This window comes from Oryx dammah, unplaced genomic scaffold, assembly GCF_014754425.2.
Source record: "Oryx dammah isolate SB20612 unplaced genomic scaffold, SCBI_Odam_1.1 HiC_scaffold_17, whole genome shotgun sequence".
NCBI lineage: Eukaryota > Metazoa > Chordata > Mammalia > Artiodactyla > Bovidae > Oryx > Oryx dammah.
Genome location: NW_024070201.1, coordinates 1,214,475 through 1,238,160, shown reverse-complemented (window position 1 = coordinate 1,238,160; position 23,686 = coordinate 1,214,475). Strand labels below are relative to the sequence as shown.

Below are 23,686 nucleotides of genomic sequence, written 5' to 3'. Positions count from 1 at the left end.
TAAAATGGCTTTATAAAATTTGTTTACAAAGAAAAACTGCCCTCAGTTTGATTTCTTAATGTTAGTTAACATTAATTATCATCATTGTGTTTAATGTGACACTTTTGTCATTGAGTAGTCCAAATAATAAAGGCTTTCACCCAGTCACTTCCTAATGAAGTATAAAAATCCCTAGGAATATTTAAAAATTATTTTTATTAAATATTTACCTATAGGAATTTTAAACTGGTTAAAATGGGTAGTACTTTAGTTAAAAATCTCCAAGCAGAAAAGTCTCCATATTCTATTGATGATTATTTTATTATCCTTGCATTTATAAATATTTTCCTTATATTTTAAATGGAACAATATGAACCAGATGTGGCCTAAGTATAGTCTTAGAAAATTGACTAATCAAACTCTAGATGTTTCGTCTTATGTATATATATTTTTGGCATTTTACACATAAACTGTTTTGAGATAACTTTTTTAAGATTTCATTTTTATTTTTTTAAGGAAAACTTTAGCTACTGATAGACTGTATATTAACTGCTCAATATTCTAACTGCAGGCACTAGTCTGGAGATTTCTACTCAAGGCAGAGGTTCAAAGGCCACTACATCAACGTCTAGAAATATGTCTATTATAGATGGTGAGTATAGACTACAAGTGATCATCTTGCAGTTATTTACAAATTCCAATGCAAGAAGACCCAGGAAACCCCATGAATAAGTCTTACTGGTTTGTGTTGTCGTCACTGGGGAGTCAAAAGAGTTATTGGAATCACAGGATAAATCATATTAATTTAAAAGACCTTTGCCATTCAGGGGGGCTGTTGAAGAAGGTGAGCTCTAACATGTTATTTTTTATGATATCTGATATTAGATCTGATGATTTCCCTTTAATAGAGGGATCACTGAGACATAGAAAAGGCAGTTGGTCAGTGTATCAACAGTGATTAAGAGACAAGGAACTGCTTCTTAACATACTGTTAACTTGCTTTTCTCACGCTGCTTTTGTCCATCTCTACTGTTAATATAGTCATGTGAGCTGCTTTCAAGGGAAACTACAGTCAGAATTCTATGCATTGATTTTGTATATGTGTTGTGTCTGAAAGCTAGCCTCAGACTAAGGGAACCAATTTTTTATAAACTGTTTAGATAATAATGTATAAAAATTTAATAAACTATTTTTAATATTATAGTTTATGAGATCAGCAGAAATTATAAGTCAGATTTGTGAAAATATATGTTAAAATAGGTGATTTTTTTTCTCCTTTCAATTGAGAGTATATATGTATTGTATTTATATTATCTTATTATTAGAGATTAATTTTTGACAGATTGGAGAGTTGGGATAAATCTACAAGATGAAATTTATAAAGGGTAAATACATGCTGTATATATGTCCAAGAGGATGGCTACACAGAGAGAGTTCTGAGAAGTATGTGATACTAGGAGGAAACCAAGTAAGAAAGACTTAGGTCACTAAGGTTGTGCAAAGGTTGATCTAACTGTTTCAGTCTGATGGTGCCTGAAATGCTGTTGCTAAAACATGAAAGACACCAGGATTCTTGCTCTTCGGAGGAGAGAAATTCAATCTGGGGCCAGTGACGAGGCTCAATCACTCAGAGATTTTGTGTGATAAAGTTTTATTAAAGTATAAAAGAGATAGAGAAGGCTTATGGACATAGACATCAGAAGTGGGAGGAAAGAGTGTCTCCCTGCTAGCCTTTAGCTGGATGTTATATAACTACTAGCAAGGTGCTAGTTGGAGAAAGGAAATATCTCAAAACTCAGAGACCAGCACCAGGCCCCTCACCCACAGCGTGCATTTTGACATATGTTGGCACAAGGTGAGTCATCCTGGGCCATAAAGCCATTGACATGAATCTTGAAGAAAGGCAGGTTTCCAAGCAAATACAGAGTTTCATTAACATAGATTAGGAGAACAATTATTTGAGTAAAACATACTGGTTCGTTGAGCCATTATCAGTTCTGAGTCTCTTAAGGGAACTGATTTGAAGAAAGACATAGTTCATTAACATAGCTTAAGAAAAGTATTTCCATAAGAAAAACATATTGGTTAGCTCAAGGTTTGAGAAAAGTTAAGTTCAGGTGGAACCAAGTGTCGTCATGGCAACACAGAATTTTAAAAGAAACCTTTTAATTTTGTATAGAGAAGGAAAAAAATCTGATACTTGTAGTTTGATTCCTCCTGCCGCTTAAGAGAGATAAAATCCTCTGACACTTGCAGCCTATTTCCTCCGTTTGGAGACCCCTAGCCTTCCTGTCTGTTACCCTCTCAGTGCCTAAAGCAGTATTTATAGAAGCAGTGCTTCTCTACAGCAAGGATGTTCTCTCTCTGAGCTGATTGGATGTATCATGTCAAGAATACTGTGCTCATCTTTGGAACCATATTTCAAGAAGGATATCAGCTTTATATGATCATTCAGAAGAGAAACCATATAATATAAAAAAATCTCTTAGAAGGAACTTAGGATAGCTAACCTGGGAAAAATTGAAATCTTTACATTAATGAAGTTCTTTCATGTCAAAGATCGAATAGATGTGATTTGCACAGTCCTAAAGACAGTGGTTTTAAATCTGTTTTAAGTTATAGATTCTGCAAGCTACATATCCTGTCTTTAAATAAGTACTCATGCAATTATATTCCATTTCAAAGGGTTCAAGGATCCCCTAGAAGCCCATCCATGGGCTCTAGGTTAAGAACTGCTCCCCATTGATGACAGATGGGAAAAGCTAATCACGCACAGATTTAAGTTTCAGTTCAGTTCAGTCGCTCAGTCGTGTCCGACTCTTTGCGACCCCATGAATCACAGCACCCCAGGCCTCCCTGTCTATCACCAACTCCCGGAGTTCACTCAGACTCACGTCCATCGAGTCAGTGATGCCATCCAGCCATCTCATCCTCGGTCGTCCCTTTCTCCTCCTGCCCCCAATCCCTCCCAGCATCGGAGTCTTTTCCAATGAGTCAACTCTTCGCATGAGGTGGCCAAAGTACTGGAGTTTCAGCTTTAGCATCATTCCTTCCAAAGAAATCCCAGGGCTGATCTCCTTCAGAATGGACTGGTTGGATGTCCTTGCAGTCCAAGGGACTCTCAAGAGTCTTCTCCAACATCACACTTCAAAAGCATCAATTCTTCAGCACTCAGCCTTCTTCACAGTTCAACTCTCACATCCATACATGATCACAGGAAAAACCATAGCCTTGACTAGACGGACCTTAGTCAGCAAAGTAATGTCTCTGCTTGAGACTGGAAGACTTAAGAACAATTTCACGTACTTCCTCTTTTATAGACGAGGGAATTGAACTAAATATTTTGCCTTAGGTTGATAAAACCACTGATAGTACTAATTTATGAGACAATTGCTAATTGTCTGCAATATAATTACTAATATTTATGAGACAATTACTGGATGCCTGTCAACAGCTCAGTGGAAAGTGAAAGTGTTAGTTGGTCAGTCATGTCTGACTGTTTGCTACCCCATGGCCTATTTATATAGCTCGCCAGATTCTTCTGTCCATGAGATTTCCCCGGCAAGAATACTGGAGTGGGTAGCCATTTCTCCAGGGGATCTTTCTGACTTAGTGATCAAACCCGGGTCTCCTGCTTTGCAGGCAGACTCTTTAGCATCTGCTCAGTAGGGTCGGTACTTATATTTTCTCTGTTTTACAGAAAAGAGAACCGAGGCTTATAGGCAGTTTATCTAAGGTCTCACAGCTGGTAAATTCTGGAGCTTGAATTGATCCCTCACATTCTCTGGCCTTCAGGACAAGTAGTTAAGCAGTATACTAGTTTCCAGAGCAAGATAAAATTAGAGCTTGAGCTAATTGGTTGATTGAGCTAATTGGTTCTCAGTCTTTGCATTATACAGAATAGCCTGTTAATCAACCCAAACATGGAGTAAGCCACCTCAGAAGGAAATAACCTGTGAGTCCATCAGAGGAAGTTTTTCAGTATTTTTTGGATGACGGATGACTTTGGAGAAAAGATAAAGACATCAGATCTATTAAATGATTCTTAAAGAACCTTTTTATCAGAAGTTCTGCTGCTATGTTTTTATTCAAGAATTATTCAATATTTTCATAGAGCCAGCTGAAATCCATTTGACTTCATAAGTATATTGTTTCTGTTGCCATTTAGAAAATGGCATCTACAAAGATACTGAGACCTTCTTTGCAGGTCTAAAATAAAAGCAGAGAAGGGGAAAGGAAGTGGAAAAAAAAAGCGCTATAAAGAATCTGGGCTGTGTTCAACATATGAAAAGTTCTGTGACTTTAGATAAGTCACTCACTCTCCTAGTCTGTTCACATGTAAATTGGGACTAATCTTGCCAAATTGGATTATTCTGAAGATTAAAAGCAAAAAACCTTGGAATTCGCTGGCGATCCACTGATTAGGACTCTCCTGAGGGCCCAGGTTCAATCCACGGTTGGGGAAGTAAGATCCTGCAAGCCAGATGATAGGGTGCCCCCCCCTCCCCAAAGGCTGGCACATAGTAGGCTTTTGTGAAATGTTAATGTTAAAAAAGAGAGAGCTATTATTGAAAAAAAAACGGAGTTAGGAAAAGAACAAGAATAAAATATGAACACTTCCTTGTTAAGCCACCAAAATTTGGTTAATGTGCAACACAGAGGCATGGACATTGTAAATTACCTGCCTTTGCCTGAGCCCAAACTGAGTTTTTTTATCATGGCTTCGTTCAGTTTTTTGTTTGTTGGCTCGTTTTTTAAATTAATTTTTTACTTTTGGCTGCACTGGGGCTTCATTGCCATGCACCGGCTTTTTCAGTTGCAGTGAGCAGACTTCTTGAGGTGGCTTTTCTTGTTGCAGAGCACAGGCTCTAGGGCCTGTAGGCTCAGTAATTGTGGTGCATGGGTTTAGTTGCTCCATGGCATGTGGGATCTTCCTGGATCAGGGATGAAACCCGCATCCCCTGCATTGGCAGGCGAATTCTTAACTACTGGACCATCAAAAAAGTCCAGGCTTTATTGTTTTATGTGAAGATTTCCCTGACACCAGTGGACAGAATTAATCACTCAAACTGAGTCTTCATGTTTCTACTGGTCTTGTTAAGAAATCAGCTGTTAGTTTATCTTGTTGCTTTTCTTTTAAAGTAGTACATTTTTCCTCCAGCTAGCTGTCTTTGGTGGTCCCCACTTTCACTATGATGAATCTAGACGTTCAATTCTTTTTTTATCCTGCTTAGAATTTATTCAGCTTCATGAAACTGTAAATTGGTGTGTTTTATCACTTCTAGTAATCCTTTGCCATTATCCCTTCAGATACTACCTCTGTTCTGTTCTTATTCTTCTAAGATTTCAATTAAGTAAATATAACCTATTCACTCTGTCCTCCCACTGAGGAGTAGTACTAACTTCCCAGAGTAATTAAAAGTGTTAACTGAACTATGCATAGCCATTACTGAGCATAGCACTTGATAAGAATCCAATCAGTGATTGCTGTTATTATTAATAGTATTAGTGGCAGTGTTTACAATAAACTTATGAAAATGGATCTTCCATAAATTAGTCTAAATTTGTCTTTTGTTCAGTTGATTTGGCTCAGTGGTTTTACATTTAACTGGTTACATCCAACATTGGGCCTTTTTTTGAAAAATAAAACTGACTTATTAATACAGTCTGTGACATAATAACCATGGAGTACTAGCTATAGTTGCTGTAACTTTGGAACAAAAGCAACTTTAAAACTATAGTTTCTGTGTTTGTATTCTGAATGGAGGAATGAAGAAATAAAGGTTCAATTCTATTATAACAAAGTACATGGAATGTAGAGGTTTGTTACTGCATTGGAGTTTTATTGGGACATGTATTATTAGATATTACGTTTATAGCCAGCAGCAGTTGTGAATAAGAGTTGACAGCCCACATTTTTTCCACAGAAGTTTGTCTGCAAAGGGTAGTGACTAAGTAAATAAAAGAGCCTCTGTCTTTGCATTTAATTTACCATGGCTACCATTGGTGCTACTCCATCTACTGTTGCTAGTGACATCATTTGAATACCTACTCCTATAGTCACTTGCCAAAACAATTAGATTAACTACCTCTTTTTATCCTTTTGACAATTTTCAGCATGAAGTATTATTAACACTGTTTTATAGGTGGGGAAACTGAGACTTGAAGAAGCCAAGGAACTTGGCCACAGTCACCCAGCTAGAGAGTCCACCTAGGTCTAACTCTAAAACCAGAGCTTTTAGCCCCTAGTACAGTATGCATTGCCTTCCTAATAGAACCCAGTGCTTAATTTTCTGATAACGTTCATTTATCACACAAACATTTATTGCGGATAGAAAGAAAGGAAGGTTCTTGTTTCTTCTTCAAGGAGCTGAGAGTTTGACAAGTCCGTTAGTGAATAATAATTGAGCAGAAATATTTTTTTGGAAGAGTCGCAGTCACTAGCTCTTTGATTCAGTTGCCCTGTCCAGCCTTTGAGTAGAGTAGGATGTGAGGCCAGTAATAGAGTAGGTGGGTAAGGACTCTGCTTCTGTCTTTCTTCTCCCCTCTTAGCTAGACATGCCAAGATTAGGGGTGGAAAAAAGGAGTAAATGGTAGCTTAGGGCTAGGTGGAAAGATTCCTGAGTTTTCTTACTAGGAGAATTTTGGACTTTGTGGGGTTGTTTGAGCATTTGACTTCTTTAAATCCTCTGTCTTTTTATCTCCTCTTGCCCTGTTGTTTGGCTTTGGGGTTATCTTGGGGGAGACCTTTTTTTTATGTTAGGAAACTGGTAAGGCTTAGGAGAAACTTAAACCTCTGATGGGCTGTTTACATTTTATTCTAGGTTTTTACTATTCTGCTCTTAATTCCAGTATGTGTGGGGTTGGGGGGTGATTCCCCATATCACCATGCAGTTCTCAGATACCTGCTGGATATCCTTCAAGTCAACTCAGTTCTGACACTGACTACCCAGAGAGAGCATCAGATTCCACAGGGGAGACACCCAGCTCCACAAGACCTCCTGCTTCTCTTCAGATGCCAGTCACATGCTGCAATATGGTTGTTCTCATACTTCTGACCAATTGGCCATAAATCAGAGGTTCCCATGACTCCTTCCTTGATTCAATTTACTTGCTAGAGTGACTCACAGAACACAGGAAACTAGTTTACTTTCTGGATTACTGGCTTATTACCAAAGATATTAAAGATATGAATCAATAGCCAGTTGAAGAGATACTTAGGGCAAGGTCCAGAACAAAGGAGCTTCTGTCTGTATCAAGTTTGCGGTCTACGCATGGTGGCATGTGGAAACATCCTGATTCATTCCCTGGAAGCTCTCTGAAACCCCTCCTTTGGGGTTTTTATCTAGGCCCCATTACATAGGCATTATTGATGACATTATTGGCTGTTGGTGATTGATTCAACCTCCAGCTTCTCTACCCTCCCCAGAAATCAGGTTGGAGACTGAAAGTTCCAACCTTCTCTTCCTAGTTGGTTCCCTGGTACCCAGCCTCCCTCAGTTGTGGTCCCAAAGTTGCCTTGTTAACATAGTAAAAAACACCTTGATGGCTCTCATCATTTCAGGAAATCAGCGTTTTAGGGGCTCCCTGGGCTTCCTGGTGGCTCAGATAGTAAAGAATCCGCCTGCAATGCAGGAGACCCAGTTTCGATTCCTGGGTTGGGAACATCCCCTGGAGAAGGGAATGGCAACCCACTTCAGTATTCTTGCCTGGAGAATTCCATGGAGAGAGGAACCTGGCAGGCTACAGTCCATGAGGTTGCAAAGAGTCACACACAACTGAGTGACTAACACTAACTGACTCGCTAGGGGCTCTCTGCCAGAAATGTGGATGAAGACCAAATTATATTTCTTATTGTAAAATAATAATATCATAGTCTTGGGAAGAATAAACTTCATGATTCTAACCGGGTTTACAAAGGTGAAAATGTAAGGATTTATAGGAAAGTTATTGTGAAACAATGGATACACTGTTTTCTAGAATTCCCTCTGGACAATTACTTAGATAACTGAATATTTTTAACACCGTAGAGTAGAGTAAGGAACCTCTTACTGGAACAAATGGCTCCTAACACAGTAGAGCCACAAGGAAAGAGATTGCCAACTGTAAGAGAAGACCTGAGGAGGTTACTTTTCACTTATTTGGATTTTAATCTATTTGGTGATCAGATTTTATCCTTCAGGTATTTTGCTATAAAATACTTTTTACTATAGGTGTCTTTATGAACACTGCTTATTACTTTATTTGAGTAAATCAGAAAAATCATTTGAGACTGACAATTAGACATATAATTCCATCTACCTTCAGATTTTAAGAAATGTAAATGGTTTTATAATTAGTCATCATGAGCTTTTACAGATAAAACTTAGGAAATATTCAGCTAAAGAAGCATGGAGATTTTTCTAAACTATTTTAAGAAAAACGTAATGGATGTATCATCTTTTTCATTGTAGCCTTTAAATCTACAAGACAGCAGCCCTCCCGAAATGTTGCTACTAAAAATTATACCGAGGTAAGGAAAAAAAGGTTCATAGTTGTGGGCTACTTTATATTTTGTACATTGTGATTGTCAATTCTTTGCTCTACAGAGTAAATAAAAGAAGAAAAAAATGTAAAATTTTAAAACTGTTGAGAACTTTACTGATTATATAGGCTGAGGGCTTCTAGGAGTTTTTATTTTGTTTTCTCTCTTTAAAAAAAAACAACAACAAAAGAGTGAATTACCTTGATTGTACATCCATAAATATGTGTCCCCTTATGTTTTAAGAGTAATAATGTTGAACCAGAAGGGTCTGTTTGTGGAAAACCATTACAGAAGATGGGCATTCAGTGCACAGAGAGGTCTTGTTTCTTGTTGGCGTCCTTTTGTTACTTACATACTCTGGCTGTGTCTTAATGGCTGAAGCTAGACTCAAGACAGATTATAAGCTCTGAGTTTATGGACCTCTGTGTGACTCTAGATTTAACATGAAACTTATGCTGTTCCTTTGGATTCCAAGGAGAGTCCAAAATTGGCTTGAGTCTCCTCTTCCCTCATTTTCAAAACCCATGTGTCTCACTTTTCAAGCACCATTCCTGGCTTCTGCCTCCGAGTGGCGACTGTGGTCCACACCTGCACACCACCACCGCCGCCCCCCCCCCCCCCCCCCCCCCCCCCCCCCGCCAGATATAATAATCAAAAATGCCTCCAGACATGCCAGACGTTTCTGGAATGGGAGTAGGGGTTAAAAATCACACCTAGCTGAGAGTCACTGCCCTGTATCATACTGCCCTAGCAACGTTAAATTCATCCCTTCCTGGTCTCTTCGAGCTCATGATGTAGCTGACCTTCTCTTCCAGAAAGCTTCTCTGTCCTGCTCCTACTATTGTTCTTTTATCTCTCTTAATTTCATCTTTTTTTTTTTTTTTTTTAACCTCTTCCTATTATACAACTATCTCTGAGTGTACTGGTCCTTTTATCCTGACCTCCATTTCATTATTCCATCAGCTGTTGCCCTCTATTGCTTCAAATATGAAAACAAACAAAATTTTCACCATGTCCACAAGGAAGCTTCCCTTCTAGATTTTTCTTTTATAATGGAAGAATATGAGTTCAAAAAGAGTTAAGTCATGGCAAACTAACTTTTTCTTTCATATATATTTTTTTAATTGGGGATACATAGTGGTGATTTAGGGGAATGCTGAAGGCGTTAGATTCCCTCAAGGTACATAAGACAATCTTCTGATAGTTTCATGGACAAAAATATTGTCTGGGCTCATAGCTGATTAGACAGCTTCATTTAATGGTTTTTTACTAATAGTTCAATGTTAACCTGTTGAGGAAGTGGATTGTAAGTGCTATTTTTTTCACTGTTTTGTCTTTGACTTTATCAGTTAGATGAAGACATAGCAAATGTGTGTATTAAGTGTCAAGATAACAGAAAGGGCTTCCCTGGTGGCTCAGAGGTTAAAGCATCTGCCTGCAATGCAGGAGACCTGGGTTCGATCCCTGGGTTGGGAAGATCCCTTGGAGAAGGAAATGGCAACCTACTCCAGTATTCTTGCCTGGAGAATCCCATGGACAGAGGAGCGTGGTGGGCTATAGTCCATGGGGGTCTCAAAGAGTCGGACACGACTGAGCAACTTCACTTTCACTTTCACTTTAACAGAAATATAGGATAGGTAGTATTTTGGATTATAGAATCAACAATCATAAATATCTTTAGTGAGGCTTAAAGGCAACAAGTGGTATTTAACAGGGATAAATGGAACAGAAAAACAGATATCCAGTACTTCCCACACAGTCTTATATACCTCATTTTTAATTAGAGATGAAACAACAATGATCTTTCATTTCAAACCCAAGAGAATCACAGGGCACTGTCTGCATGTGACCCTATGTGAGTCTTTCACTAGTCTAGGTACATGTTCCTGTAGGTACCCAGGCTGCCATGGTACAGGATAGAAGTGAGCTCATACATAGAAAACCATACATAAAATGAAGAGGTCTTAGGGAGGAGGTCAGGCAGAGCTTTAGGTTTTATGGGTGCTGCTCACATGGTTTCTGCCTCCTTTTTTGTAAATTTTTATTAAAAATGTATTTTTAGACTATTTAATGCATTTTTATTCAAATTTTCCATCCCCACAAAGACTATTTGCTGTTTCTCCCTCTTAGGTGATTGAGGTGGATGAGTCAGATACCGAAGAAAACATTTTCCTGACTACTTTCAAAACTGATCAAAGGTAGGTATAGTCACTTCCTGCAAAAAGAAACATCTGAAAAAATTAAAAATTATCCGGAATTCTCCTTATACATTTTTCTAAGTCATGGAAATCTAACAGATTCATTTTCAACAAGTCACGTCTTTGTTGTTGCTATTTAGTCACTAAGTCATGTCTGACTCTTTGTGACCCCATGGACTAAGCTCCTCTGTCCATGGAACTCTCCAGACAAGAATGCTGGAGTAGGGTTGCCATGCCCTCCTCCAGGGGATCTTCTCGACCTAGGGATGAAACCATCATCTCCTGCATTGCAGGCAGATTCTTCACCACTGTGCCACCTGGGAAGCAGTCATGTATATACAGAAGTGAAAAATAGACCAGGGGCTAGTTCATAGTCAATGCATCATTATTACAGGTATTTTCAGTGACAGTTTGAATAACTTGTCATTCATTTCCTTTTACCTTTGTTATGCAATGATTTTCTTAGAGTACTGTGTTCTTTCCAATTAACAGAAAATAGCTTTATATGTTGTTAATATTCAGTTTCAGCTTTTAGCACTTCCTGTATGTCAGACAACCATTCTAAGTCTTTGCATATGAATTAGCTTGTTTGCTGCTTACAGTCACTCCAGGAGGTAAATGTATTTATAACTCTGTTTTCCTCCCTTTTCCCTTTGAAGAAAGTGAAGCGTGGTAGTTTAAATAACTTACCTTAGGTCACCAGCCAGTCACGGACCAGGCATTCTGCTCCAGGACTCACCTCTGCCATTGCTGCTTCTTTAATTTTATTGAAGTATTAGTTGATTTACAGTATTATGTTATTTTCTGCTGTACAGCAGAGTAGTTACACATATATATACATTCTTTTTCACATTCTTTCCCATTATGGTTTATCCCAGGATATTGAATATTGTTGCCTGTGCTATACAGAAAGACCATGTTGTTTGTCCATTTTATATATAATAGTTTGCATCTGTTAATTCCAGATTCCCAGTCTATCCCATTCCCACCCTTCTCCCCCTTGGCTAGCACAGTCTGTTCTCTGTGTCTTTAACTCTGTTTTTGTTTTGTAGATAGTTCATTTGAGTTGTATTTTAGATTCCACATATAAGTGATATATGATATTTGTCTTCCTCGTTCAGACTTTGCTTATTATGATAATCTCTAGGTTCATCCTCTGCTGTTGCCTCTTAACATAATAGATTAAACTCTCAGACCTCTGTGCATGTAATAAGAGTCATTTAAATGACAAGAGACAATTTATAAACTAACATTTTGGCAAGAAATCTGAAATCAGCCTTGGCAGATTTGTGTTCCTAATGACAGCAACTGGGTGACACGATTTAGGTTGTTTGGTGGAAATTATTTAGTAATAACATGGTTGATATATTTATTTCAGTCATAATTGAACGTATTAAGCTCTACCACTTATTGAGTATGGGCCTTGTACAAGTTTCTTCTGTGCCTCAGTGTCCTTATTTGTAAAATGAAGACAAGAATATTCATCTCCAGGGGTTATTATGAGGCTTAGAAATGAGTTAATGTTAGTGACGTGCTAAGTACAGTACTGATAGCTTATGGTGAATGGTGCAGGATTTGTGGTCTCTAAAGGAGAAGATTTAACTCTGGGACCAAAGATGCAGTCTCAGTCACTCAGAGCTTTGTGTAGCTGAGATTTTATTAAAGTGAAAGTGATAGAAAAGTATTCTAGCAAAAGGCACAGGAAGGGGGTAGAAGAGTATCTGCCTTGCTAGTTTAAGCAGAGCATTAAATATATTTAAGCACTAAATATATTTATATAAAAGCATTATATACTTTTCAACTGGCTGTTGAGAATAGATAAAAAGAATGCCTCAAGGCTGTGAAAGTTTTGTCAGACCTCTTTTCCCACAGCATACATCTTGAGCTTAAAAAATATATGTCCTTGAGTTTTATAAGGCCTACGTGGCTAAGGCAAAAGAATATGAAAAAGATAGACTGTTCACTTCCTTAAAGGGGCCTTGGACTTCCTGTCAACCTGCCTAAGTTAACTTTCTCAGTACGTGGCACAAAGTAACACCTCTATAAGGAAGAACAGGCTAGGGAAATAGAATGAGAATAATAGGAAGAATGGTAGGCAGTGAAAGCACTGATACTCTGGTGGTTAACTTGAAAAAGGAAAGAATTTTCAGCTGTAAAACTCCCTTCTGCTGGATAGGCACTGGTGGTCTATCCACTTTTCCTTGGAAAAATTGCAGCAAACTCTACTTTGTTGTGGGCTTCCATGGTGGTTCAGACAGTAAAGAATCTGCCTGCAATGTGGGGAACCTGGGTTTGATTCCTGTGTCTGGAAGATTACTTGGAGAAGGGAATGGCAACCCACTCCAGTATTCTTGCCCAGAGAAGTCCGTGGACAAAGGAGCTTGGCAGGCTACAGTCCATGAGGTCGCAAAGAATCAGACACAACTGAGTGACTAACTCTACCTTGTTGTACTGGGAATAAGAAGACCCTTCCAGATTTGATAGAGCTGGTGGTACCCACCCTCATCTTAAAGCCACAAGCAAGAGAAGACCTGGTCCCATCAGGCCAGGGGAAGAGGAGAGATTGAGGGAATCCTGTTAAACCTTGCAGTGAGGGGAACTGACGTTTCGGGGGCACCTTTTATGTGCCAAGGCCAATTTAACATGTTACCTTATGCTTGTGACAGTGCTACAATTGGCATAATTGGCCGAACATCTCTAGACAGGAATTCTGACCTGTGGCTCCAAAATATATCTGTGCAAAAATGAAGACGACTTAGAGTGCCTGCACACAATTTAATACACCCTCTCTGCCTTAAAGCTCATCAAATTTTTTTTTTGGTCATTTAGGACAAAAGCCATTTATTCGTTTGGCCTAGCAGTCAAAGCAATATAACCATTCTTTCCTTCCAGCACTGATTTCTAAGGATAGGGGACCTCTTATAGACTAGATCTGTCAGTCTGTGGGGTCCTCTGGTGTAGAATTAGGGGCCCCTGCTATGGTCACATGAGCCAGCGTCTGGTGTAGATGTCTGGGCACCACTGGTTATTTGTCTGTGGAGACAGCAGCAGGCAGAGTCAGGTCTCAGTGGGTGCTTCTTTCTTAACTTTCCACTTTCACCAGCCCCCGCATCCACAATGCCTTGCCTGCCATGGTGGGCTTCGGCTTTATGCTCTTGATGCTCTGTCTTTGTGTCACAGATGGAAACCAGTCAACAATGACCAGTTCCAGCTTAGGTCAAATACAGAGAGGTAGGGGTGTCCCAGTTGGATGGGTTGATAAATTCCTTGATCTGCTGTTTCTGAAGCTGTGTTGCCTTCAAGTTTGCTCGTCATATCCTCCTTTACCTTTGTGCCTGAGAACCTGTGGGTTTTTCTGTTTCCTTCTGACATAAGACCTCTTGTTTCAAACAGTTTGTCCAGACAAGACCTTCAGTTCTTTTGCTGTAGTAACATTCCAAAGCATGGTAATAAATCGTTGGCTAGGAATTCACAAACGCTGCTTTCATTTGTGACAGGAGCCGGCCACCTTTTTCGTAAAGGGTTAGGTAGTAAATATTTTGGGAGAAGGCAATGGCACCCCACTCCAGTACTCTTGCCTGGAAAATCCCATGGATGGAGGAGCCTGGTGGGCTGCAGTCCATGGGGTCGCACAGAGTCAGACACGACTGAGCGACTTCACTTTCACTTTTCACTTTCATGCATTGGAGAAGGAAATGGCAACCCACTCCAGTGTTCTTGCCTGGAGAATCCCAGGGACGGGGGAGCCTGGTGGGCTGCCGTCTATGGGGTTGCACAGAGTCAGACACGACTGAAGCAACTTAGCAGCAGCAGCAGCAGTAAATGTTTTAGGCTTTGTGGGCCAGGAGACAATATTGGGGATACTGTGTAGGTACTTAAACAACCGTTTAAATGTACCCATTTCAAAAGCTGAAGACCATTCTTAGCTCAGATCTGTGGGCAACAGGTAGGCTGGATTTGGCTTGCTAACCAAGATTGCTGGCCCCTGTTCTAAGATTACTTAAAATTTTTGTGAGTAGAAAGACAGGAATATGAATTCCATTACTACAAGTTAAGCTTCATAAAAGCAGATTCCTGATTATCTTGGTTATCGATACTTCCCAGGGCCTATCATTTGGTACTTGGCAAGGATCAAGTACTAAATAAATATTTGCTATTCAATTTGGACAGAACATGAATGATATTAACTGAGGCAACCCCAGGAAGCAGTGAGGCTTTTCCAAGATCCTTTTATCCTTTTATGGAAATATAGCTGATAGTTGAATTAAAATATTTCAATGTTGCCATAATTTTGAGGAGGATAGTGGTAGATACGTGTTAATATATGCTAAGAACTATGATAATACAAGCAAACATCTGTGAAATGCTTCATACAAGCGAACATCTGTGAAATGCTTCATACGTCAGGCACTGATTGAAGTGTTTAGGTATATTAACACATTTAATCTTTTTTTAAGTGGCTATTGCTTTTTATTTTTATTTTTGTAATTAATTTTTATTGGAGTATAATTACATTGCTGTGCTAAGTTCTACTGTAGAGCAGAATGAATCAGCCATACATATACATATATTCCCTCACTTTGGGATTTTCTTCCCATTCAGGTCACTGCAGTGCAGTAAGTGGAGTTCCCTGTGCTACATAGTATGTTCTCACTAGTTATCTATTTTACAGATAGTGTCAATAGTATATGGGTTCCCTGGTGGCTCAACGGGAAAGAATCCACCTGCCAATGCAGGAGACGCAGGTTTGATCTCTGGGTTGGGAAGATCCCCTGGAGAAGGAAACGGCAACGCACTCCAGTATTCTTGCCTGGAAAATCCCATGGACAGAGGAGCCTGGCGGGCTTCATTCCATGGGGTCACAGAGAGTCAGACACGACTTGGTGACTAATCAGCAACAACAACATAAAGAGTACATATACGTCAGCGCAGTCTCTCAGTTCCTCCCACTCTTCCCCCTCCCCCTTGGTGTTTGTATGTTTGTTCTCTGCATCTGTCTCCATTCTTGCTTTGCAGATAGGTTCATCTCTCCCATTTTTCTATATTCCACATGCGTGCATTAATACAAGATAATTGTTTTTCTTTCTCTGACTTACTTCACCCTGTATGACAGTTCTCTAGGTCCATCCACATCTCTACAAATGACCCAGTTTCATTCCTTTTTATGGCTAACACATTTAATCCCTAAAAAAAGTATTATTATCCTCGTTTCATATCTGAGGAGATTGCGGCACAGAGGCTGAGTACCTTGCTGGAAACCATGTAACTCATAAAGGGCAGAACTGGAATTCAGACCTTGACCTCAGAGTGCTTTTCCTCACACATCTCTGAGCTTTTACTGCCTCTAATGCAGCTTGAAGAGAATGTACTAGCTGTTTTTATTTATGGCTGCTACTAAAATGAAAAGTTTGGCAAGAAAGGCTCCTGTGATGAATTTTTGGTTCATCTTCTCTGTTTTTCTCCTATTTTGCCTCAGAGGCTCGAGCACTTCATCATCAAGCAAACCCATGTCCCAGAGCCAGATCGCCAAAGGGGTCGACTTTGAATCAGATGAGGTAATAAAGCACTATGTTAAATCTTAAATAATTTAAGTGTTTATAAAATCTGAATAGGAACTGCTAAGCTAGTTGCTGAAAATTATTTCTGAATATAGTTTCATTGATCACCTTCCTTGGAACCATAGTTAATGTGGAATCAGTGAGCAGCCTCTGTTGAGGACCTATCAGTGGAAATGCCTCAGACGTGAAAGGCCTGAAATTTAACATTTAATATTCACTCAGCTCTTATTTAACCTGCCCAGTTAACAGTAGGATCAGAATAGTTTTTTTAAGCTTTTGTTGTTTATGTTTGGAGAAATAGCGGTGATAATATCATAGAAGTTTTTAATGTTACTTTTTAATAGAATGTTTATTAAATCCTCATTATATGCTCTACACATTTCCTATGTAAGGATGCATGGTGGTAGTTTCCAACTGTGGTAGAAACATGAACATAAAACTTAACCATCTCAACCAGTTTTACGTGTACAATTATCAATAGTTCACTAATGTTAAGTGTATTCACATTGTTGTGCAACAGCCTCCAGAACCTGTGCATCTTCCAGAACCAAAAATCTATACCCAATGAACGACGTCTTTCCATTTCCCCTCTCCTCAGCCCCTGGCAACCACTCTAGTGTCCTTATGATTTTGACTGCTCTGATACTTCAGATCAGTGGGATTATACAGTATTCGTCTTTTTCCGCCTGGGTTATTTCACTGAGCACAGTGTTCGCCAGGTTTATCCCCATTGTAGCATGTGAATAACTCCTATGATTTTGAGCTTCACCTGCTGCTGTCACGTTCCCTGTGTCCCAGATGTGGTTTTGAAACAGCTTGAAGAAAGACTCCCCAGAACTTGGGCTACAGAGAAAAATGGCAACATGAACTCATACAGTCTGTCTATTAAATACTAACATGTTGTTTCCAGGAGAGAAGTGAGCAATTGTTTATGCCCCAGAGCATCTAGATATACATATGGTTATATGTTACTTAAAAAACTTTGTATACTTCAAGTTAACTGCAAAGGAGAACTATTAGCAAATTCTCTACTGTAATTTGGATTTAACTCATTTATAAATCAGTTCTGCCTTTTATGGTAGCAGAAAATGAATCAATAAGTGAGAGCAAATTTGTATTTCTGAAGACAACCGTATATCACTAGAGATAGCTAACTTGGTGAACATTTGAATGTGTTAACATTGCCAACAGAGCCTAACACCAAAGAGTTATTCCTTTTTAGTAATATCTTAAAAGAAACATAAACCAAAACTTTACAGTTTTGCTTTCTCTTATGAATATATAGTTATAAAATATATAATCATTGATTTATGTTATCTGCATTAGATCATGTGTTTGGGGCTTATTTTAGGTTTGTTACTTTTCATTCTCTCTAAATTCTTAGCAAACATCTGATATTCTTGCCTATTTATACTGCACATGTAATAAACAACCCAGGAACATAGGAACTCATTGAAACTGAAATAGCCCGTCTGCTTTTTCCAAAAAAATATTTGAAAGATTGCTTGCTAGATTGTTTCTTGCATCATTCTGAGAGTAGTAGATCTATTTCTGGCATTATATGGGTGGTGGGAATAAAAATTACAGTTATTTCTAAATTGGATCATGTGGCTTCATTAATTTTTTGGCTTCAGTTTCTGGAATATCAGATATACCAGTTATAAAATGTAAATTGAAAAAAAAAACCTGTTTAAAAACCTAATAGAAATGACTTGAATAATATTTATTTTTTGGCTTTCCCGTACCTTATTGCTTTTTGTAGGATGAATAACTGAGAAAATATATTGATATATATTATGGGTGTATATATACACACTCATATAGAGCAGGATAAATTTTTATTTTTAATGCTTGCTAAAAATTCAGTTGAGCTTATTTATTTTAACAGTGAAAAGGCTACTAAGGAAGAGAGAAACAGAAAAAAACCTGACAGTTTTTATTTATGAAGGAAATAGAAACACGAAAGCTTATCCAATGTGAGAGGAGAAGATGGCTCTTACTGGCATTGTTTGCCCGTAAGCATTTCTGTTTTATCTCAGTGAAGCATGGAACAGTCACTAATTTTACATTTGGATGTCGTTTTAGGACGATGATGATCCTTTTATGAACCTTAGTTGTTTAAGAAGAAACAGAAGATAATATATTTAATGGCTGTTTGAAGTTTTTAAGATTCGGGAAAAATGGAAACATTGCAGACTAAGAGTTTATCAGTTGAAGATTTTTTGAGTATTGCTGTTAACTGAAGAATTTGAATCTCTGCTTATACAGAGATGGAGAAACTAATGTATAAAAATTTATGTTTTTTAATATTTCCTGACCATGACTCCACTGTCTGAGAAACTTCCCATATCAAGGGCATATGGAGTAGCATTGATTCTCCTTATTTTTTAATCTGGTGTTAATGTTACCTGTATTATAAATGCTCTATAAAACTTAGAAGGTTATCTGACATACAGTAGTTTATTATACTGAGTGAGAGCTTTGTGTAAATATCATTCTTGAATAAGGACTAAAATAAATCTACCATTGTACATTTCTGCTTTATAATCAAATACTGTGTCAGTATTTTAAGGTGATGACATTTAGCCAGAGTTGAGGAAAAGAGCTTTACCCCTTTTTATAATTTTAGTAATTTCTAGACATCCTGGATTTCCTGCACGTAAAACAGTTTATATGAAACAGTGCCTGCGCTCACTGTTTGCTACTCAATATGTGTTCTTTTTCAATATATGTTCTTTTTCTAATGCTTCTGAAGGTATCAGCCAGAGACTTTGAATGATTACATATATCCTGTACTTTGAACAACTCGATAAAAGTTGATGTAAAAAAATAAAGTCTGCCAGAATTATCATTTCTTATTCCAGTTGTAGCAGAGATTCTAAAAGGTTGTGCTTCCATTGAAAGGTAGTCATTTCCTGCATTATTTTCCATTATTAAGGTTTCTCTCTCTCCCTTATCTAAGAGGAAAGGGTTAAAGTAGTTTAACCATATTTTCTTAGAAATATTGAATCTTAAAAAAAAAAAAAAAAAAATATTTAAAATTTTTTTTTTTTTTTTTTTTTTTTTTTTTAGATAGACTGGCCAATTGACTCTTATGGTTATATTAGATTAACAATGCAGTATCACTTCTGTGGAATATCAGTGCCAAGATTCTTCACTATTAATATTTTATCGTAACATTGGGCATGGGCAATTCCAAAATCTTACAAAAGCAGCTTCTGTTACTTTTTCTTACTTGTAGGTAAGAAAGGAGAAAATGGCTCTAACTCCTTAGGGGGACCGAAGAATTTGACCTCTTCAGATTTAAGTTCAGTAATCCCATTTTCCTTTTTAAGACTGTTAAAAGACCCCGTGAGAGTGTTCTTTTCATCTTACAGTGCAGCTATTTATTCAAAACTCCTGAAGGAAGTTACAGGTCTTGGTGGTACAACAGCCTGACATTTCTTCATAGGTAGAAACAAACACTAGATGGAGCAATAGTCCTGATCTTTGGTATATTCAAACCTAGAATGTGTCAAACTCCAAAAGACAGCATTAGCTTAGTGGCTGGCCTCTATATCATAGCCCTTTGAAGGGCCCTAGTCAAGAATTGCAGTGTAGCCCTGGTTTCTTTAAAAATATTTTCTGTACTTCATTTGAGTATAGAATTATTTTAGTAGGCAGCATCAAGGCCTCAGCAGAAGGCCTTGTCCTGTGAAATATTCTCCAGCACATTTACTCCCATCTTTAATATTCGCAGTATTTGAATTAAGCAAAGATGAGATGCTTTCCACGGTGGGATGGAAGTTGGTTTGGGAGGCAGTCTCTAGGAAGACTCAGCCAATGACTCTTCTCACCTGCCAATCGGATGTGTTCAGATGGGAGCAATAGTAAGGGACATGGTCACTAATGCAAGCTGACAGATTCCTGAGAAAAAGAGTAAGGACTTCCTTTCTGCAAACTGCTCTATGGTATGAAAGAGGTACTAAATGGGATGCATTTAGCTCCTGTGAAAAGTAACTCTGGCAGTGAGAGAAGGTGAATTCTCCCCAGCTAATTCAGGTCATTTTGTGAATAGCATGTCACTTCCTGGAAATAGATTGGTTGGCTCAAAAGTTTGTTGTGGTTTTTCCATGAAATGTTACAAAAAACCCAAATGAACTTTGGGGCTAACCCTATAGTAAGTATGGAGAAGGAAATGGCACCCCACTCCAGTATTCTTGCCTGAAGAATCCTGTGGACGGAGGAGCCTGGTGGGCTGCTGTCCATGGGGTCACACAGAGTCGGACACGACTGAAGCGACTTAGCTGCAGCTGCAGCAGCTATAGTAATTAAAGTAGGAAAGAAAGACATTTTTGATGAATATTGCTGCATAGTTAAATATGCCACATATCCTTTATATTGTATATTGATGCAGTAAAATCTAGGGCTTTTTGAATGATTTTTCGAGTTAAGATAGATGTGTAGAGGTGATGACTGCAGAACCCCTGCAGTTTCCTCAGAGGCTGAGAGAAAGCCTCAGTGAAAACATTCTGAGGGGAAAACTTCTTTCATCATTTACCAAAGAATATCTTTTTCTGGCGTTCAGTATCAAAAATATAATAGTACATTTATAATTCTAGGAAATAAAACTGGTACTTAGGAAATTCAGGCATTCAGACTTTCAATTCAGGTACATATTGGATATGGTTTCCATAAATGTTTAAAATTATGAAATACAGTAACAGAAAAGTCATGTAGTTTAACAAATAATGATAAAATGAGCCTCATGGCACTCTGTACAGGTCAGAAAATAGAATTTCACCAGTGCCTGAGGAGCACTGGTTTCCTCTCTGGGAAACCCCATCTTGACTCCTGCCATTGAGAAGTTCATTCTTTGTCCACAAGGTGGTGCTTCCAAATTTAAAATTTACTCAGTGTAGTTTTGCAGTAATTTTGGAACCTATGCAATAATAATACTTAACCTATGCAGTTAAAACCAAAATTAGCTTTCTAATTTTATGTAAATTGCTTGGCATATTTCACCTGTGTTACTAAGGAAATTGTCAGTTCGATAAATTTTACATATAAAGGTTCAAGAAGAAAATGTTTTATGTTTTAATAAAGAGAGAAAAGTCTTTATTAGAAAAATGGAATTAAAAAGTTTCCCATTGTAAAATTTTTCTCTTGAAATATACTGTATTTAAAAATAACTTTCCCCCAGTGTAATCTGTTGTCCTTTTTTGTATTCCTTATACATTTCTCACAGTGTTTTATGGCTTTTTAAAGCTAATTCTTTTTTTTTTTTTAAGCTCATTTGTTATAGAATAAAGATTTGGTTTTTTTGAGTCTAAAGAGCTTCCATATTCTTGAATGAAAAATGTCTACAGTTCATCATTTGCTTATCTTATTCCCTTTTAATATTTCTGAACTTAATGTTTAATAACTAGGTCTCAAAATACTAGCAGTTTAGATCAATCTCTATGAAGTCAGTTCATATAGCTTTCCTTTGCCAAACACATTTGTATATCTGTTCTGTGACTAATAGCTAAATCTGATTTTAGCTATTTAAATCATAAAGGCAATGCATATTCTTCAAAATTCAGACATTGAAATCTTTATCAAAACATGTATTTCCCCATAATCTTCTCCTCAGACAACCTCTCAACAGTTTAGGTATGAATTTCTCTAATTGCTTTTGAGATTACTACTAACAAAAATGGTTGAATCAAATTGTTTAGTCAAATATTTCAGTCTGTGTCGAGGTATATGTTCACCTTGGTACTTATTTTGACATCTTGAGTTTTCCGTGTCTTGTTTATCAAGCTCTTTTAATTAAGCCACCATTGTCTGTTTTTTTGAGAGAGAATTGCAGTGCTTTCCAGTGTGTAATTTAAATGTTATCACTCTAATAATTTGGGTCAAATAAAAGAATATTTAATCTGTGTGCCTTGATGTTGTAAGTGGTAAAGCAAGACTCAGAGGGCTCTTGACCAGTGATTGCACACAATAGTTGATTTGTTATGTTTAAAATCAGTATTTTCTCAGCTGTAAGCTTATAAAACTAACTTCGATCTACTTATGATTGCATTTGAACTGATTGTGGGATGTCTCTGGACTTTGAGCATATGTTGCTAGAGGTGAAAAGGCATTGCCTAGTTGAATGAGAGGCACAGTTGCATATCTGATGGTCTTTTGTTTTGTCTGTAGGTCTTGATAGTCTAGAAATAGCATTGTGAAATGACATCTAACCATCTGTCATAGACATACGAGAAAGCACCCAGCAGCTGATCATCCCAGTCTTGATTTCTGAGCTTTTCAGTAGTGCTTTGAAACCAGATTACATTTCTTAAACTTTTAATTTTGAAATAATATCAAATTTGGAAAATGTGCAGAGATAATAGAGAACTTTTTACCTTTTACTAATATTCACCAATTTTTAACTTTTCATCATTAAAAAAACTGTTCTCTATGTGTATATGTTCCATGCCATTTCCTTCTCCAGGGGATCTTCCCGACCCAGGGATCAAACCCAGGTCTCCCACATTGCAGGCAGAGGTTTTAACCTTTGAGCCACCAGGAAGCCCATCCATACATATATTCATATACAAACATGAACATGTACACTTATGTGTAATTTTTTTTCAGTCTTTGGAGAGTAGGTTGCAAGGGGAAATGCTTCTTTACCCCTTGATACTTCAGTGTATATTCTTGTGCCTTTAAATCTTATTCTCTTCCCTCCCACATCCGTCTCTTTGCTCTATTGTAAGTAAACAGTTTCATTCTTTATCTTTTCTGTATTTCTTTTTGCTAAAAATGAATGTTTGTATTTTAATTTCTCCATTTTTCTTATGCAAAAAGTTGTATGCTATATATACTCTCCCTGCCCCCCACCAAACAGTATATCCTGAAAATTACACCAAACAATTTATATAGATTTTTCTGTTTTTTCATAGCTGCATAGTACTCCCTTGAGTTTAAATACAATGGTTTATTCTATCATTTTCCTGTATTTGGGTATTTAAGTAGCTCCAGTATTTACAATTATATAAACATTTCTGCAGTGTTAACATTTTCATATTTATGGATGTGTATTTTCAGAGTAAATTCCTGGAAGGTGGAATTGCTGGGTAAAACAGTAAATGTTTGTGTAGTTTTGCTAAATACTGCCAAATTCCCTCCATAGAGGTTACTCTGTTTTGTATTTCTGCTGAAGATATGTGAGACAGCCTATTTCTCCATAGCCTCACCATTAGAATTTATTGTCAAGCTTTTGGTTTTTTGCCAATCTAGTGGATGAGCATCTCCATGTAGTTTTAGTTTGTATTTCTGTTATGAATGAAATTGAACCTGTAAATAGATATTTCAGGGCCATTTTTGGTATATTGCTTGTTCATGTATTTAACCCCTTTTCCTAAGATCTTTAGTTCTTCCACCCCCACCAATTAATAAAAATACTTTTATGTTAA

At 37.7% G+C, this 23,686-nt stretch overlaps 1 protein-coding gene across 3 annotated transcripts in view; it reads left to right on the top strand.

The window, feature by feature from the left end:
- Positions 1–23,686, top strand: part of MRE11 (MRE11 homolog, double strand break repair nuclease) — a 79,504-nt gene extending 55,818 nt beyond the window's left edge. For 2 of the 3 annotated variants that reach the window (XM_040257812.1, XM_040257813.1), the window contains 5 exons: positions 551–631; positions 8,433–8,491; positions 10,634–10,701; positions 16,178–16,256; positions 18,345–19,089. In XM_040257812.1, coding sequence (XP_040113746.1) covers positions 551–631; positions 8,433–8,491; positions 10,634–10,701; positions 16,178–16,256; positions 18,345–18,398 — 341 coding nt within the window. In that variant the 3' untranslated portion in view covers positions 18,399–19,089. Of the gene's footprint in view, positions 1–550; positions 632–8,432; positions 8,492–10,633; positions 10,702–16,177; positions 16,257–18,344 lie in introns of all 3 variants that reach the window. The other variant, XM_040257811.1, reaches the window with a different exon arrangement.